At 41.8% G+C, this 18,165-nt stretch overlaps 2 protein-coding genes across 2 annotated transcripts in view; one reads left to right on the top strand and one right to left on the bottom strand.

Moving 5' to 3' along the window:
* LOC102791396 (neurocan core protein-like) overlaps nucleotides 1-8,092 on the top strand; it is a 47,442-nt gene extending 39,350 nt beyond the window's left edge. Inside the window, exons 15-20 of the mRNA XM_087832230.1 lie at nucleotides 2,186-2,237; nucleotides 3,352-3,458; nucleotides 3,825-3,907; nucleotides 4,130-4,274; nucleotides 5,250-5,432; nucleotides 6,897-8,092. Coding sequence (XP_087688356.1) covers nucleotides 2,186-2,237; nucleotides 3,352-3,458; nucleotides 3,825-3,907; nucleotides 4,130-4,274; nucleotides 5,250-5,432; nucleotides 6,897-7,015 — 689 coding nt within the window. The 3' untranslated portion in view covers nucleotides 7,016-8,092. The remainder of the gene's footprint in view (nucleotides 1-2,185; nucleotides 2,238-3,351; nucleotides 3,459-3,824; nucleotides 3,908-4,129; nucleotides 4,275-5,249; nucleotides 5,433-6,896) is intronic.
* Nucleotides 8,093-10,250: 2,158 nt separating this feature from the next.
* On the bottom strand, nucleotides 10,251-14,080 carry tm6sf2a (transmembrane 6 superfamily member 2a). Its single transcript, XM_006786611.3, has 10 exons — nucleotides 13,811-14,080; nucleotides 13,063-13,166; nucleotides 12,873-12,970; nucleotides 12,671-12,774; nucleotides 12,515-12,597; nucleotides 12,307-12,431; nucleotides 11,215-11,316; nucleotides 11,031-11,123; nucleotides 10,820-10,939; nucleotides 10,251-10,710 (listed from the first exon to the last, which is right to left on the bottom strand). Exons 1-10 carry the CDS (start codon nucleotides 13,900-13,902, stop codon nucleotides 10,501-10,503), a joined length of 1,131 nt encoding a protein of 376 aa, XP_006786674.2. The 5' UTR covers nucleotides 13,903-14,080; the 3' UTR covers nucleotides 10,251-10,500.
* Between the last annotated feature and the right edge of the window lie 4,085 nt (nucleotides 14,081-18,165).

The following is an 18,165-nucleotide window of genomic DNA, read 5'->3' as shown; positions in this document are numbered from 1 at the left end:
ACGTAAATCCACAGACTATTTTCAAAGCGTCAGTTAATATTTCCACCGTTTTTCGTCAGCACCACACATCCACACTTCCACAGGTTTGTGTAGCAGGTGATAAGAATCAAAAAACCTTCTTCTACTGTGTGTGACGTGAAACTAATGTTGATTGATCATTTATGACTAGTAATTGTCATAAATGCAGTAATTGTTTTATGTATGTTTGCATAAATGCAACATTTAAAATGGGAAACTGGCATTTTTGATCTCTCTTGGTGGATATCATCTGTGCCTTACTACAGAAGATATTCAATTCAATTCAATTTTATTTATATAGCGCCAAATCACAACAATAGTCGCCTCATGGCACATTATATTGTAAGGTAGACCCTACAATAATTGCACAAGACAACTCAGTGGATAACTGTCTTGCAATATTTTTGCAGAAATATTTAGATGCTTTACACTGAAATTAGCAATACAACTGTGTAAAATATGCACAAGTTACAAGCATCATTCAAAAATCTTCTTCACGTAAAGTACAAATGTGTTAGCATCAAAAAATGTCTAAAGCAAAAGTCCTTCTATTACACATTATAAAATCATATACAGTATATTATTCATAATTATGAATACATTAATAATAATCTGGGGAGAGGAATACCATTTCCTGGTACTTTAATAGTTACACCTTGCCATGTTATGTTAAAAAGAAACCCAAACAGTTCCTGATGATTTGAGCTAACAACCAGTGTTATCCAGCTGGAAGAAGTCGTTAAAAAACAGGTACACTGTGGTCATAAAGGGATGAGCACACCCAGCAACAATACTCAGGTTGGCTGTAGTGTTTAAATGATACTCAGTTGGTAACAAGGAGCCCAAAGTGTGCTAAGAAAATATCTCCCACTCCATTTACACCATTATCCAGCAGCCTGAACTGTTGATCCAAAGCAGAATGGATCCATGCTTTCATGCTGTTTATGCCATAAACTGTAAAGTTGTTGTGTGTGAAAACTCTAGCACATCAGCAGTTTCTCAAATACTCAGACCTGCACCAACAACCACGCCAAATCAGCTTTCGTCCCCATTCTGAGGCTCAGTTTAAACTTCAGCGGGTTGTGTTGAGCACGACTACATGCTTAAATGTATTGAGTTGTTGACATGAGACATGAGACATGCCAGCCTTAACAAGCAGATGAAGATGTGTAGCTACTAAAGTACTTTTGTAGATAATAGCCCGTTTTTAATGACCCCAGGAAGAGTTGTTGTTACCTCAGAAAAAAAGATTGCTGATCTGGATGCACGCAAGAAAACCTTATTTATAAAACACCTTTGAAGCATAAGTTCAAAGTGCTTGAAAAAATGAATGTGGGAACAAAAAAGATAAAGGAGACTGAGAAGATGATATACAGTATAAAAGTAAAAAGAATAAAGTGGACAGCTGACAAAATGTTTTTCAATTCTTAAATAAAAAGTCAAAGGAAATGGAACAGCTTGTTCAGTCCAGAGGTTCTCCTTGTTTCCAAAATTTGTGTTGCAGCCTTGTGCAGGGTGGCAGATACTGAGTGAGCACACACACACAGACACACACACGCGCGATTTTCTAAGCTTCAGTTAATAATTTCATGAGCATGTGCATCATGAAACATTGGGAAAAAATCTTAGTGTTTGTGTGGTACATGGTGCTAATCACCCACATACAACTCTCTCAAACTCACACACACACACACACACACACACACACACACACAGCGCTGATTCATCTCTGCACTGGTCTCGGACACCTCCAGCTACAGATCCGTCCTCCTTGTGTGTGTGTGTGTGTGTATGTGTGTGTGTGTATGTGTGTGTGTTTGCCTGTGTTCGTGTGTGAATGTCGTGCACTAGTTGTAATGAGGATTAATGAATTTCTAACCTTTGCAGTTATAAATGATTCTACGGGCCTTGGTGTTATTAATGAATACCAATAGTGCAGAGAAAGAGCCACGTGTGCCGAGAATGGAAAAGAAGCCTGTGTATAATTACAGTTTATGTATTTTACTTCTGAAGATGCCCGAGTCATATGTTTTAGTCTTTATTTGCTAAATGGAAGGGAAAAAAATGAATTTCTGCTTCCTTATATAGACTATAGCATCTCACATAGCTTGCTGTATTTGACTATGTTTAAAGAAGAAATGATTTTAACTTCCCTTCCTCTTTACAGATGTTGAAGGTTGTGAGCACGGCTGGAGGAAGTTCCACGGCCACTGCTACAGGTAAGAATCATGGAAAACGTAACCAGCTTACTTTACTGCTCTGTGCCAGTTTACTCAGGAAAGACTGAGAAAATTAGCAGAGAGAAGTTGTAGGAATGACTGGATCCTGACAGAGTCTCGATGCTGCTGGTGATGGACCAGAGTGAGATGCCCTAGATAACATGGATGAGCTGGAGGGGAGATTCAAATCAATTTGTATCAAATGATAACAATAGTTGCCTCAATGTGCTTTATATTGTAAGATAGTAGAAAGAAAACCCAAAAATCAGATGACCGCCTGTAAGCAAGCACTTGGTGAAAGTGGGGAGGAAAAACTCCCTTTTAACAGGAAGAAACTGCTGGCAGAAGCAGGCTCAGGGAGGGGCAGCCATTTTTAGCCAAGTAATACTTTAACCATACATTAATATAATACTTCATTCTGCACCCCAGACAATTCGACATCCATGACCAGTTTAGAATCACCAGTTAACCTGCATGTCTTTGGACTTTGGGATAATCCAGAGAACGTGGAGGACACAGCTGGAAAAGAGAACATGCAAACCTCTATTAGCATTAAAAACAGAAGCCTTCTTGGTGACAGTGCTCCACTCCACAGCGCTGGTTGCACATTTTGAGCATCCTCAAAGTTTCATATAATGAGGTTAGAGCCCGATGAGTTAAAAGGACAGGTTTTGGTCACCTTCTGACACTTTTCTCCACTCTTGGCTGTTAATGGTGTCACTGAGAGCAGATAACCTTAATATGTTGATCTCAGGCATACAGCAAAACTTCTTTCTGGCAGTGACAGCTAAAACAACTCTAAAACAACTTGTTTCAGGTAAACAATGAGCAGAGGAGTCAAGTATAAGACAAACAAGGATTGTTATTTTGAACTGTGAATTATGCAATGCTACTCTGGCAGAAAATATTGTGCTGGAAATGAGCACAATAGGTAGGCAGATTAACTTGGAGCGCGTGGATCATTAGCGAGGAAATCTCCTCCAACGTGCTAACGAGTTAAAGTAGAGACTGAACACGGGAGATCAGATGTCTCGTTTTAAAGTTGAACATCATTTAAATCTTTTGGGAAGCATAACATGTGAATCAAATCTGCTTTCACCGTGTCGTCCCACAGGTACTTCACCCACAGACACACCTGGGAGGATGCAGAGAAAGACTGCAGAGAGCACAGCGCCCACCTCAGTAGTGTCGTCTCTGCTGCCGAGCAGGAGTTCATCAACGGTATGTCTGACGGGTGATTTTGATTTATTCAGTCATAATCTTTTAAAAGAAAAAGAAGGAGACAATCAAGACAAATGGCACAAATTAAACCCAACACTCTTAGGAAAAAAATATTAAAGCAGAACAAAGTATTAATATCATACATCACAAACAAGGGGCATGAAATCGAAGCTTGAGGGATAAAAACAATAAAAGGTAGAGTGTGAAAAAAAAACAAGAGAAAGCAGCAAGTCACAAAAAACATGATTCACAAATTCGATTAAACGGAAAAGAGGGAGAAGGTGGCGGTGCGATGCTATCAGATACATAAATAAAGTTCTTACAGAAGCAGTTAAATGAAAGGAAGCCATGTACTGTTCGTTCCAGGTCTCGGTCACGACAACGCCTGGATCGGTCTGAACGATCGCACAGTGGAAGAGGACTTTCAGTGGACCGACACCAACGATTTGGTCAGTGATCGCTTTTTACACTTCCTGTTTTCAGACTGTGAAAAGTCATCATAATAAACCAGCTCAATAGGAAACACACATTTAAAGCTCACAAAATCACATTTGTGTAAAAATACCACGTTTTTTTTTCTTTTCACTTAAAAATATGACAAGAATCCCAGCCTGACTACAATTACAGATGAACTCAAATCCATCTGAAATCTGGTGTTTGCTGCCGTGCAGGTTTACGAGAACTGGAGGGAGAGCCAGCCCGATAACTTCTTTGCAGGTGGCGAGGACTGCGTGGTGACCATTGCCCATGAGGACGGCAAGTGGAACGACGTGCCCTGCAACTACAACCTGCCCTACATCTGCAAGAAAGGCACAGGTACTGTAACAATGCTCAGCTCGCTAACAAAACTGAAAAAGGTCTTTTCAGATTGTCGAACAGGGAAGGACGCTCCCTATCAAAGATTCTCCTGTCTTTACATGATTGGGTTTTCTGTGTACTTACCAGCTGGTCACCAGTTCTCATGCAGAAAATCAGTAGTTGGCTACACTTCACAAGTTGCTTTTTTGCTCTATAAAAGGTCATCGCTGCAGACACTCCAAAAATTGACAAAATGCACGAGTGAAAGCTGAGATTCAGGCTAAAACCTGTATTGATTTTTGAGAGGAATATCAATCTAAATCTTCCTCTCATTGGCAGCTCTTTTTCCCCTGGCCCCACTTACACTTGTTCAGGCAGAAGAACTGAAACTGCAGTTATTGTCCTGTTCTCAAACGCCATGTGAAATTCCTACAAGCTGTTTTTTGTCAGGTTTTCTTGATATTTACTGTACCCAAGCCTTTCCTCTGGGATTCAGTCAACCTAAATGTGAAAGCAATGAGATCACATAGACTTGGGGGAAAAAAAGAAAGAAGACATGGAAGACCATCAAGAGGCCTTAGAAAAGGACGGGGAAGGATAAAGGAGGACAGGGGGAGAGGGATTAAGTCATTTGAGAGTGTTTACTTGTCTGGCTGTGGTCTCATGGCTCTGTGGTTTGGCTGTAGTCCCTGTCTACTGCAGAGACTAGCCCCTTAAAACAGCTCTTTCTGTCAGCAGATACAGCAACAAGGCTGCCATCTAGAGGCAGCGCACTCCTGCAAATGACGACCTTCATGAGTTATTGTTGTGCATATTGTGCGATGCATTCATTTACTATACATTAGCACTTACATAAAAAAATATGCGATGACTGCTATAATGGGTAATTATTAGTGTGTCTGTTCTAATTAATAACAAATAAACTCTGGATGTCTCTTCAGGAATTCAGCCTTTTTTGTATGAGTGATATGAGGCTTCTCTGTTTGTTTGTAGTGTTATGCGGGACCCCACCTGCGGTGGAGAATGCCCATTTGATAGGTCGGAGGAGATCACATTATGATATCCATTCAGTGGTGCGCTACCAGTGCTCTGAAGGCTTCTACCAGCGCCACATCCCCACCGCACGCTGCCGGGCCGATGGGAGCTGGGAGCGACCCAGGATCATCTGCACAAAGTGTGAGTGGTCGCTTTAAACTGAAAGCATCATGTATGAGGAGAAAAAAAATCCCTATAGACTGAGTAGAAGTTGAGATGTGAAACTCCTTTTTACTTTTTTATTATACCATAACATTGCAGCATTGTAGTGACTTTGGAGCTCTATAATAGTGACTGTGCCACCAATACAAGTTTTTATTGATTATTTTCACGCCTTACTCCTCACTTACAAATTCAGACGGTTCTGCCAGGTTGTTGTTTTATTGAGTTGTCATTAGTTTATGAACTGGTTGGGCAAATTTCATGAATCAATTTTGTAGTTCAGATTGATTTATATGCATATATGCAGCGAAATGTTAAAGCAGACACACAAATGAGTTTAACACATTGAAAACCTTTAATGCAGGTGTCAAAATGAGGTCATTGTGTCAGACACATTAGTGTAACTACAAAGGCAAGCCCATTCGATGGTGAGCAAAACCCAGTGGTTAGATTCACAGTGGACTCCTTATCAAAGCTTTTTTCCATATACATCAGTATATCACAGTAATGAAACATCTTCTCACACACGTCTGTTTGGTCACAGTTTCTTGTTGAATGCATATCTCTGTGTGTCTTGACTGTCCTCTGCACTTTTACGTTTTCCTATATCGCATCATTTTTCTCCCGCTACACATCCTTACTCCCCTCCGAGCGGAACGCTTCCGCCCTTATTTGTGTCTGAGCAGAGTGCTCCATGCTCACAAATCATGTCTGTGGCACTTTATAAACGCTATAAATGTGTGTGACAATACTCATAATGCCTGTGATCGTATTTTGGCAAGTAGAGCCCGTAAATGATGACTTGCACAGTGAAATCATTGAAACAGACTTTGGAGAGTGAAATTCATAGTTGTGAGGCAGAGACAGAAGATTCATTGTTAAAGTCTGAAAAGAAATGTTCTCTTTCTGTTGTGCACAAGGACACTAAGTCAAAGCAACTGTAAAAATCTTGGATGTAAATATGACCTCACACACACACACATAACAACGCAGTAAGATATGATTCATTAAAATCAGTGAAATTGCAATCCAAGCAGCTCCTTGACGATTTCATCAAACCCGATAATTAGCATCAACCAACCTCAGAGCTTTAAGTCTGTTAAGTATCATTTATTAACTCTTTCCCATCTTAACAAAGGTGACTCACTAATAAATAATGTATCAGCTCATATTAGGCTTTTGTGTAGCATTGAAGAGTCAGCTGATTAGCGATAGGAACCTTCAGCAAGGAAATATATTTTGAGTATTCGAGTATTTATGGTTCAACTACACACTTAAGGTTCTTTCAGAGCAGATCATTTAAGAGTAAGAAAATATATGCAGAGATTTAGGCAGTGAATATGGGGTTTTTGTGTACAGTGCAGTAATTGTGCACAGTGACAAGTGTGTTGTTCATCTACTGCAGCTCATATACAACGTGTCACCATTTCCTCCCCTCTGCAGCTCGACGACTGCACCGGTACCGACGCCATCACCGCAACCAGCGCCACGACCGCCACGGCCACAGGAGACACGGAGGAGAGGGACACAAGGCCAGAGAAGACGCACACAGCTACTACTGAACCAAATAATACAACATCCACAATGCCTAGGTGCTAACCATGGCCCATAAGGAAAGACAGTAGATCACAGCAATTTCCATTTGCCCTTCCCGCTTCTAACCACTAACCGTGCTCTCTGCTTAGCTTTACTCCCCCAGTGAATAAGATTATCCCCATAATCTAACTTCCATGCTTTTTGATGCTTCTTTTTATTTTCTCTCTGCTTTCTTTAACTGAGGTCCATGCGAACACTGACTTTAGCACCGCCCTAACATCCGCCCTCCCAAACAGTAACTCCTCCACTCGTCTACAAACTATAACCTTCTTTTGATCTGTCAGCCTGACAGCAGTGTGTGAACGTATGCATGTAAGACAGAAACTTAGAGGAGTGCCAAGTCACTTTTTTTGGAAAGGTTTGCTTGTTCTACATGAAAAAAGTAACTCATTTTAGTATTCTGTTTACAAAGCACAGATGTAATTGATGCAAGATAGTCCTGGTATCCCAGCTTTTTGTACGTGTACTGTAGCTGTTACTTTTCCATAGAGCACCTGAATAGCTGGTCTCTTTTATTCGACTGACGTGCTTTTTTTCTAATATCTGTTTGTGTAATGTTACTATTTATTATGAATCATTTGCTAGTGAACATGCTCTTTTTCTTACTTATCCTTTAGAAAGCTGACGTAACACCATTTTTCTATACCAATATGTAAGTCCAGCAATCAGTCGATAACAAAATTAATCATTTGATTGCCTCTAATCTCTGTACTGTAAATATTGTGATGTGTGTTATTGGCTCAAACCTGATCAATAGCTGGACCTTGTCCAATCCGATAGACTCCCCAATCCCCTTAAGCACTCTCAGCTAATGTATACGTCCCATTGACATAGTTTGTGTGGGTGGGATTACAGAATAATTTGAGATAACCGCTCGATTGTACCTAATTTGCACGGCCATATTTACACGATGGGTAGAATGTCACTCTTTTTTCGTCTCTTGTCTCTTTGATATTTGATCTGTTATCCACTTTTTTTGGTGTTATGACTTTTTGTCCTGCTGTTGTACTCCATTCTTAATAAAGCGAACAAAATGGACAAAAGTTCTGCTTTTCATTCATGCCATCAGCTGTATTTCACTTTCAAACTCAGCGTAGTTTTGCCACGAGGTCATGCTCGACCCAGAACCTGACCAGATCAGTTAATCTGAGTCAGGGGTTTTCCCCCTACTATTATCTCTCTATTTTGTTTTAGCTCCATAGTGTAGTGCGAGCTAAACCTCGGTTCCAGCTAGAGACAAAAATGCCCTGTGGGGTTAAACTAAGAAGAGCATCTGGTGTAAAACTTTGGAGCTACTCGCTGTGGTGACCCCTTGCGGCAAGGGATCATCTGACTGTAGCGTCTGGATTTTGTCAATAAGAAGTTATGCTTAATGGTTAATTTAGGCAATAGATGAACTGAGAAGCAACATCAGGACTCAGCATAAGATGAATACAGATCATTTCAAGTGAATTATGCATGCTATTGAGTTGAAAATGATCATAAGTTTTTCACTTTAAAATACTTTAGCCTGGGTAAAGTTACAGAATACTGCAAGCTACTTTGCAACCCACCTTCACAACAGCTCCCTGTCATGCTACATCTGACTTAAAGTGCCTGTTCTCTTCTGTACAGTGCTTTTGTTGATGCTCTACTCACCTGAAGCGGCAAAATATCTTCTTTGCAAAGGTGGCCTTGATTAAAGTACACATTCAGGAGCAATTTAGCATTTTGAAACACATACTATGAAGTGCCCAGCGGGAAGTTTTTGGCGTGATGTTGATGCTATAGGAGGTTTGGAGCTGTGCAGTTATTGATTCAGCAGAGCATGAAGACTTTTACATATGTGCCTCAGGACTCGGCTTGTAAACTTTATATTGTCTGCCACTATATTTGGCTGATTTGCTGCGTTTCCCAAACATTTCTGCTTTGCAGTATCATCACTTACACTGGAATGTCAGTTTCTTCCTATTACAGTACCAAGCTTTTTAAAAACGACCCACTGCTTTATTTACAGAGCCGGACGGTATGGCTCTACCCTAATGACTGAGAGTCAGTTGGTGGGTCCAACACTTTATACCACACTAAACTGTTTTTAATGGACACTCATGTTGCAATAAGATAAAGCCTAGAGGGTTAGGGTTGCGTTTATTTGCACTGTGCTTTCTAAAGTGTGTAAGTGGGTTATAAAATACAAACTTAATCTGAGTCACAAATTCAGTGATCAAACTTCTTGTACTGCATCTTACATTCAGCTCTGTGTCCTGCATATCCTATTGTATGTACACAAAAAAGGGAAATGTTCTATTTACCAAGTCAAATGACACTTTAGCAGCCAAAACATGTATTTTTTTGCTTTTTGAGCCGTTTCCTGCAGTAATCTGTGTGGCCGCTGTGTCTGACAGCTCACCTAAATCCAGGGTTCACCTCTTATCAGTCTGATAACTTGAGCAGTGCAGTAGGGCACAATGACATCACCAGCTGGAGAAAACACTGACAGCTGCGGAGACGTGACTGCTGAACCCGTAAACCACTTGGTTCAGGGAGAAGTGCGTTTAAGTTTAGAAGCTCAGACGTGATATGCGAGTCATAAATATTCTCAATATTTAGCGAAGGAAAAGGTTAATGAGAACGTAATTTAATCAAACACTGACATGCACAGCTAGCTGCAAGAAATCTGTGTCCCATTTTTATAATGCAAAAATAGCCACAGTTCAGCGCTCCAGTTCTCAAACTGTAGATAGAAAGAATGAGTGTGGTTTGAGCATTTAAGTCGTTTATTAAGCAAAAACAAATTCTGTGTGCTCCCTTTCCCCGTTTCACATGACTGTAAACTGAATATTTAACTTGAAAATGACAGTCTGGACTTGGAGTGGACTGGAACAGCGATTAGTATCTGTCTGATTTCTTTATACGCTCCAGTCACACGAAGGCTAGACCACAACGTCGATCACCAGGTGGATTTTTTCTTCTCCAAGCTGTCAGCTCGAGTGAGTCATCTCTCTTATCAGCAACTCTTAAGTTATTCAGCCTACAGAGGATTCAGCTGATATTCAACATTTAATATACAGTTAGCGTGGGGGGTGCTAAAAATCACAGGTGGGTGAAAGTTGCAATATTCAAGATCAAAAAAATGAATCTTCAAATTTTGTAGCTTTGGTTTAGATTTCTGTATAGAAAAAAAAAAAGGGACTGAATCATTCTCCGGTGCTGCTGCTGGGTGTCTGCATGAGTCACCTGAACGCTGTGCGATCTGATCACGGTCCTCACCTCCATCAACAGCCTCCTTATTAGGGTCCAGAAGTCCATACAGGAAGTGCTGGGTGAGGTGACTGATTTTTTTCTAACAGTTGACTCAGAGAGAGCAATGTTTTTTAGATTTCCTCTGGGTTTTAGGGATGAAAAATGTGTGCATTTAATTCAGTTCGTGCCCCAGTAAGCATTCCTCACCAGTCCGTGGCTTGCGTGTGGTCTAGTTTTCCTTTTTCTTGCTGTTGGATTGTCCCGCAGGAACAGGTTTCATAAAATAAGCGGGGTTTGTGTGGCAGCGCAGGGCCAGCAGCGCCGGTACAGCAGCCAGCAGCGCATTGAGAGCGATAACAGGCAACCGTTTGTCTGCTGGGACTCGGTACGTGAAGGGAGTGCGGGAATGCAGAGATGCTCCGATATGGCACCACTGGGTCTGGAGGGAACAGCGAGTGAGGGGGAGGGAAGTCAACATGAAGCTTTCCATTTTTCCTTTTGTTTAAACGAATATTAATCACAGCACAAGATGAGAAAACTAAAATTACCTGAGCCATGGCGCCAGCAAAGAAGATGGTCCAGTCCAACATCCAGCTACATCCAGGTGTTTTCAGACCGTAAATGAAGACCGTTAGCAATGGCAGTGCGTAGAATAAGTACACCAGCATCTAAAGGAATTGTGCACCAAACAGTTAAACAATAAACTACATATTATATTAGAGTTAACTCAGTTTCTGAGTCTTCGGTCTCCAGACTCACCATAACCCTGGGAAAGCCAACTGGGTCTTTGAGGTACGGCTCATACTGATAGATGTAGGTGAAACAGGTGTCCAGAGAACAGTCCAGCACTACCTGCAGCACAACACGAAGAGAGTTAAGACTGGAGCGCGAACAGAAGCGCAAGTACCGACACGCAGAAAAGGTCTTGTGATGTTTCACTTACAAAGCCTCTAAACACGGAGAAGGCCATGGATCCCAGTAACAGCAGTGAGAGAAGCAGGTCAAAGGGTCGAAACAGCAGACTTTTCTTCTGCTCTGCAGCGATCTGCTCGACACAGAAATGTTCACAGTTGATGGTGGTGCTGTTTATTTAACACCGTACAGGTTATTTTCACACGGGCACCGGAAAACTGAACGTGTCTGGAGATTACCCAGCGGAGCTGCCTGTGAGAAGACAAATGTCTAACACAGTCAAACTGGATATTAAAACAGCTCTCAAACTGCCTGCTCCCCAGTGGGAAGCCTGTGTGATGTCCCACTGAGCTCATGTGGGAATAAATAAGGTAACTGTGTGGAAAATTCACAGCAAGCAAGAGGGTATTACGTATCCTCCAGCACCTCCTGAACCTAACAGAGTTTTTCCAAGTACTAAAAATGCATTTCAGGTGGAATAAATATTATTGTGGGTACAAATTAAAAAGGCCAACTGTGAAGAAATGTCCCCAAATGATTTTTCTTACACCATCTGGAGTTCATATGCAAAAACAACAATTTTCTTCTCCCAACTTACATACATATACATACACACACTTTTTTTTAAATGTATAATTTAATGTCATTTGGATCCTTGGATCCTGTTCTATTCAAATTTAAATCAATCCAACTGCCATTTATGTAGCAACAACACTCAGCTCAAGGTGCTTTATATTGTGAGGTAAAGACCCTAGAAACCCATGAACCATAACAGAAAGAAAACCCCAACAATCAGATGACCTCACACGGTCCACAAAGGTGCATATCAGCTTAACTGATGAGTCTCAGTTGGGTGTGACCATGAGTGGGAATAGTCTGTCTCTGTGCTAGCCCTGTGTCCCGGTGTACCCTGCCTTTTGCCCTATGACAGCTGAGTTAGTCTCCAACCTTGAGCATGACTCCTAATTAGAAAGCTGGCTACAGAACTTTAAAGTTTAATGCACTACAATATATATGTATGTAGATGTATGTAGATATGTAAGCTGTAACCAGATTCTGGCTAGACTACTCTCGGAGTATATAGTGTATAATGAACACATCCTAAAAGCGAGAACTTTTTTACCTTATCTGCTGTGATGATTTGCATCTCTCTGGGTCTGCTAAAGAGCAGCGAGGCTGCCCAGAAAGGTGCCAAAAAGAAGGGGATATTCCTCCAAAACGCCGGTCGAATGTTGGACCCATACTTGCCTGAACAAATGAGAACTTCATCAATACACGTGGTCACAAACAACTGTGCCGATCTGACCAGACTGTGTTCGTGCTGCTCTCACCAATGACCACTCCTGGGATGTGAACGATCTGATGAGCGATGGAGGAGCCTGCCCACAGCAGGCCCAGGCTACGATACGACTTCCTGCACGACAGAAAGTCAGAGGTCTCACTAAAGCACAAACACGAGAGACTGTGACGGCAGCGGCAAAACCTACCCAGAGAACATGCGGTGGATGATAACGAGGAAGAGGATGAAGTGAACGATGCCCTCCCAGTAAGACATCATCAGTGCATAGGCAGTGGTTAGATGAGGCTCACCCTGAAGGGAAACAAACATCCAAACTTTAACATTTAAACTTATGAAGTAAAAAAACAACAACAAACTGATCAGTCTTGGAGAGAAAAGCAAGAGGTTACCATTTTTATGTAGAAGCCCATGAAGCCAGAGATGAACCCATCCTGCTCTAAAGCATTGGTCAGACCCACCAGGCAGGTGAAGGAAAACTCTGCGAACACTGCAAACATACAGAGAAGGAAAGAGAAATAACAACCGTCCACCTGGACTTTACTCATTTATATGAAAGCATGTATGTTTGTGTGACTGTACCATAGAACAAAGGGTCCACTTTGGCCTTGTGCCGCACAGTGAGGAAGAGGAGGAGAAGCACAGACCCCAGTATGACCGCTCCCATCCCCAAGATAACCAGAGGTCTGAGGACGAGTTCAGACACAACCAAGTTATTCTGGAGAACATTAACCAGTAAATCAGGATCGATGTAGCTAATTAATTCTCTCTAAGCTGCTTTATTATAAAACGACAAGTCTTTGAGTAAAACTTAAACTTCATTTTGTGCTTTATAAAAATTAACTTAAGATCAGTGACGATCGACGAGACTTTAAAATGATCTAATTTTGCGAAATATCGCAGCTTTCGCCACAAAAGGAGGACGTTTAGATAGAGGGTTCAAAAAGATTAACATTTCTGTTACTCGATTATTTTCAAAGCTTTCTCGGCTCTTTAATTGCCAGTTTCTCTTTGGTGAAATTCAAAAGCTCGGAGCAGTGTGGGGATGTAACACTGATTGATTAACGCTCATTATCGTGGGCGATATAGCCTTACACTCCGTTAATTTAGATTTAGGCCTACGTTTTAAGACTTTGTAACGGATCTCTTAAGTTCACAGCATTCGATTTTCCAGCCTTGGTGAATCTTCCCTTTCTCCTCTGGGTAAACACGGCCTTTTCCCTTCAGACTGTGGGCCGCTTCATAAGCCTATTAATATCGGCGGCTTTACCATGCCTCCACACAACAGGCCGAGATTAGATTGAAATGATCCGACTACACACACACTTACTCTTGAAGCGCTGGGATGTTGTTCATTGTGTATAAAACTCCAGGTGCCAGAAGAGAAAGGAGAAAAACGCTGATTTCCGTCGGTGGCCTCATTCTTGTAAACGTGTTGTTTGGCCTCTAAGGTGAACTTTAAAAATGTTCCACATAAAAAAGAAATCTGTCCCTCCTAAGCACGTTTCAGAGCTGTGCACCGAGTCATGTTAAAGCAGCGCCCTCTGCGCTGCCGCTGAACGCAGGAGATGATTTAAAGCAGCGTCACGTTGCCTTTTGATCTGTGATGAAACCTTCAGCTCCAATAAGCCTGCTGCTGTCCTGCAGGTGTCAAAGTTCACCTCGGGCAGGAGGCACCTCTAATGAGAGAACATTTAAAGGGAGAGTAATGCAAAGTTCAGATAACGGACCGCTGAATCGCCCATCATGCGCAAATATCGCTCTTTTCCTTCACGTTTTTTATTAAATTCTCTGATCTGTCATTAAATGCGTCTTTTAAAACATTGACTCAGTCTTTGTACAGACTGCCACCTGGTGGAGGATGATTCCCATGTCAGTGTTTCCTCCCCTTGAAGTCCTTTTAAGTTCAGTTTTCTGTCTTTTTGCTTTCTAATCATGCTGTTTGTAGATGTTTGTAGATACCCTGCACCAGATGAGTCTGTACAACCCAGCTATTCAAGTCACGTGATGTCAGGGCAAGTGTGGTCTTTAGGGTCCGCTTGCACATGGGGTTCATTTAAGGAGCCATCTGTGCTGTTTGGTGTAAGATTAACTCCTCCAGCTGATGTCTCCAGTCTCGATTAGATTGTGGATTAGATTTGATATCTTACAGAGAACATAAAGTTCAGAACAAAGATTATGTCTTTTAGGTCAGGTCACTGTTTAAAACTCACAATCAGTGTGACATTTTTACATAGCTTCTGTTTCTTTGTAAAGCACTGCCTCATAAAGCTCATTGTGAACAATGTCTACACCTGCGTTACACAACACCATCTCATGGATGAACAAGGGTGGGTAAAGCAGGTCTACATCCAGCGCACCCTTATCTTCTGTAACAAAGCTGCTGAAGAGGATTATGCTGCTGTTGCCTCAGAAACTTAGTCACCAGTGGAAAGAGAGCACAGATAGGGGTGGGGAGTCCACGCAGAGAGTAGAAACAGACAGGCAGGCGATACTACTGCTACAACCCTTCACACACACACACAGCACCAGCTTTTTTTTTTCTTTCTTTTTTTTTTTAAGGCTGACACAGATTTTTTCTAAAACCTGCCACCATGTGGCACCCTTTGATTATCGGCATCATGACAGTGAACACCTCTCTAACTGTCTTCTACTGGGCCTTCATCCTGGGCGATGCTTACTACAAGTGGCTGATGGAGCCAGAAGACAAGCCCAAGAAGGTGGTCGCCCCAGCTTGAGGGAGCCAGTATGGATCTACCTGAATGAGTGACTGGATGTTATTTGCTTAGGAATACTCTGCTCAGCTAGTAGTGCTTACAGTGAATTTCTGCTTCTTTTTTTATGTATTGATTTATTTATTTTTGTAACTGAAAAAGCCTTGGATTCCTGTTTTGAATTGAAAAAATAACCTAAAGCAATCTGCAAGTTGATGAGAAGAATCATTCTTACAGGTAAAGTGTCAATTTATCTTAATATTTATTTTGCATCATTTTATTGTGTGTTAGCTACATTTGTTGCTTGCAGTGTGAATCAACACACACTCTTCACACACCATCCGCAGGCAACAGGTCCTTCAGGTGACACTAAATGAACCGTTTAAGCTTTCTGCTGACTCGGTGAAAAGGTCTTGGTGGTGACACTGGCATGAGTCAAGCAAATCCTGTTAGGATTACTAAACTACTAAACACCACCTCTAAACTGGCACAGTTGGTGTTACTTTCGTAACAGCTTCATCCTGAGACACATTCAGAAACCCTCGTCTCATCTCTCGTTTGCATCTCTCCTGAAAGCTTATTTTTCACTCTTCCTCCTTTTCCTTTTTCTCTCTATTTTATTTTATTTTTTACATCTCTCCACAACATGTCGCACGTCTTCTACTGGGGTATGCACCCAGTCTCGTGGTTCATTCTTTTCGCCAATATAGCCGTAACGGTCATTGAATGGAAGTTTCTTGTCAGTCAGTTTTACAAACTTAACTGGAAAAAGGAAGAACAACAAGCCAATGCCTAAAATCCTGGCGGAAACCACATCCACATCCTGATGCTGCACTGAGAATATTTGTGAGGATAAAAATATCTCTCTCCATATATCTGTACATATCTATATATATCTATATCTATATCTATATAGACATATAGATATATATATATATATCACCTGTTTACCTGCCCACATGTACAGAACAACAAGATTGTGTAGCTTTAGGCTTGTTATCAAAGGGCAGCCACTATGCAACGCTAACCTTATGCTGTGTTTTTGTGGTTATTTCCAGAGCTGCTTCTGTACAGTTCACCCCAGAATTCAAAAACGAAAAACCAGAGGAATCGTCTCAAGTCCTTGCTGCAGGCAAGTTCATTTTGTTTCCCTGTGACACTCCAATGCAGTGCTGTCTTCCATGTCATCTGTACCATTTTCTCATCTTTTGTCATATGAATGGAGCTGCTCTCTGGCTCTTTATCATTTTTACAAGAGTCATTTATAAAGAAAAATACGTTAAGATGTGCACCTTCTCTACCTGCAATGATATCGTGCTCTGTTAGGGAGCAAGAACTCATTCATGAAAGCATTGTTTCATGTTAGTGAATTATGTGACATGTCACAAGTGCCAAATTGTGTATAAGATCATTTGAAAGTATCTATAAAGTGATGCCAGTCTGGATCTGAGTGAAAGTGGGTTCACTGTAATATACATATCATATCTTTATGCAAGGGGGACCATAAGCCTCTTTGGCATATTACTGTCCACCTCTCCTCGCTCATATCTCTAATCCCCACAGATGGAAAGCTGATATTGCTCTATGACAGACTCAATCCTATTAACTCCGTCTGTCCTACATTCACTTCTCCTCTGTCTCGCTCTCCTGGACCGAAGACCCTCTGTGCAAAAGATGAGAAGGAGGAATTCTGGGATTCAAGTCTAGACCAAAGATTAGAAGAATTGGCACATGGGTAGTATCAGGCTTTACTTGTCAGCTGAACTACATTTCTGTAGACCCATTTTGTGACAGGGAGCTGTCACTGCTGAGAAACAGTACTCTCAGTTTCAAACCATCCGCACATTTCCACCTGTCACTCATCCTTCCGACACCCAGAAGATGTTGAAAATGTTCTAATGCTTAGTTTGTTTCCCTCCTCCGCCTCCTCTTCCTCCTCCTCCTCCCCGGTGCACCTGTATCACCTGTTCTCCAAACATTCACAGTGCAGGAGTGAAGGAGCGCAGATCTGCAACAAGACAATAAATCTGTCATCACCCAAAGAAACAGCCCCGAAGCTTCAACGCTTTCTGTGAGCTGACAAAACCATAAAAAGAGTTTCAAAAACCGGCCAAGACAAAACATGAACCGGCAACCAAATGTGTCCCTGAACGCCTCAGGAGGAGCTCTGCTTTCAAACTTCACACAGTCTGCGTTTGAGCTCCGGCAACTCCTCCAGCTGTCTAGAAGGAAGGAGGAGGAGGAGCAGGAGGTGTATTTTGTGGACTACATCCCCCCTGCAAGAGATGCTATAACTCTCCCACCCAATGTAGTCTATGTAATAGTTGGGGTGGTGGTGATCATAGTGGCCACCTACGCCATAGTGGGACACCTCATTGATGACCTGTTCCATGACCTGGCAGGTAACCCCAGGTGGACACATCCTGAACTGATGCCACCGTGTCCACTCTGGCATCTGTGTTTGTGGTGTCCTTTCTGTCCCTGAGCTCTCGTGAATCAACATTTGATCTTTTCCTTGTTTTGATGACAGTTTCCTTCATGTTCACCCTCTGGTTTGTGGATAGGATAACCTTCCCAGTGGTGTCTGTTATTCCTTTAAGGTGAATGTCAATAGCTGATCAAATGGGTGCTAAAAAAAAGCCATCTTAAAGGGGCGGTCAATGTTCAATTTGTGCAATTCCACAAAGTTCCTGCTTTGGCTATTTAATAACCCCCCAAAAGAAACAGCATCCTCTATGCTGCAGTTTGTCGTGCATGACATGACAACTGAAGTGAATCTAAACCTGGTGCAATGCCCCTTTAAAGGATACACAGAGAAGACATAAAAATAAATCATTTTAATTCATTTCCAACATGTTTCCTCTTACAGACTGGATATTTGGCCCCAAACCAGTGGAGGATGATTCAGAGGGAGGGGATGCAGAAATAGAGGAAGAGAGGCGACTCAGCGTTTCCAGCAAGCTGGTGGAGA

The sequence above is a fragment of the Neolamprologus brichardi genome, chromosome 18, assembly GCF_056152115.1.
Source record: "Neolamprologus brichardi isolate AB-2024 chromosome 18, ASM5615211v1, whole genome shotgun sequence".
NCBI lineage: Eukaryota > Metazoa > Chordata > Actinopteri > Cichliformes > Cichlidae > Neolamprologus > Neolamprologus brichardi.
Note: the sequence above shows the minus strand (reverse complement) of the source record. Positions and strands in the feature narration are given on the sequence as shown.

Coding starts and splice junctions, on each gene's coding strand:
- tm6sf2a (XM_006786611.3), bottom strand. CDS start 13,902: ATGAGGCCACCGACGGAAATCAGCGTTTTTCTCCTTTCTCTTCTGGCA. Junction 12,598..12,670: donor ATCCACCGCATGTTCTCTGG/GTAGGTTTTGCC, acceptor TCTGTCGTGCAG/GAAGTCGTATCGTAGCCTGG. Junction 10,940..11,030: donor TTGGCTTTCCCAGGGTTATG/GTGAGTCTGGAG, acceptor CAATTCCTTTAG/ATGCTGGTGTACTTATTCTA.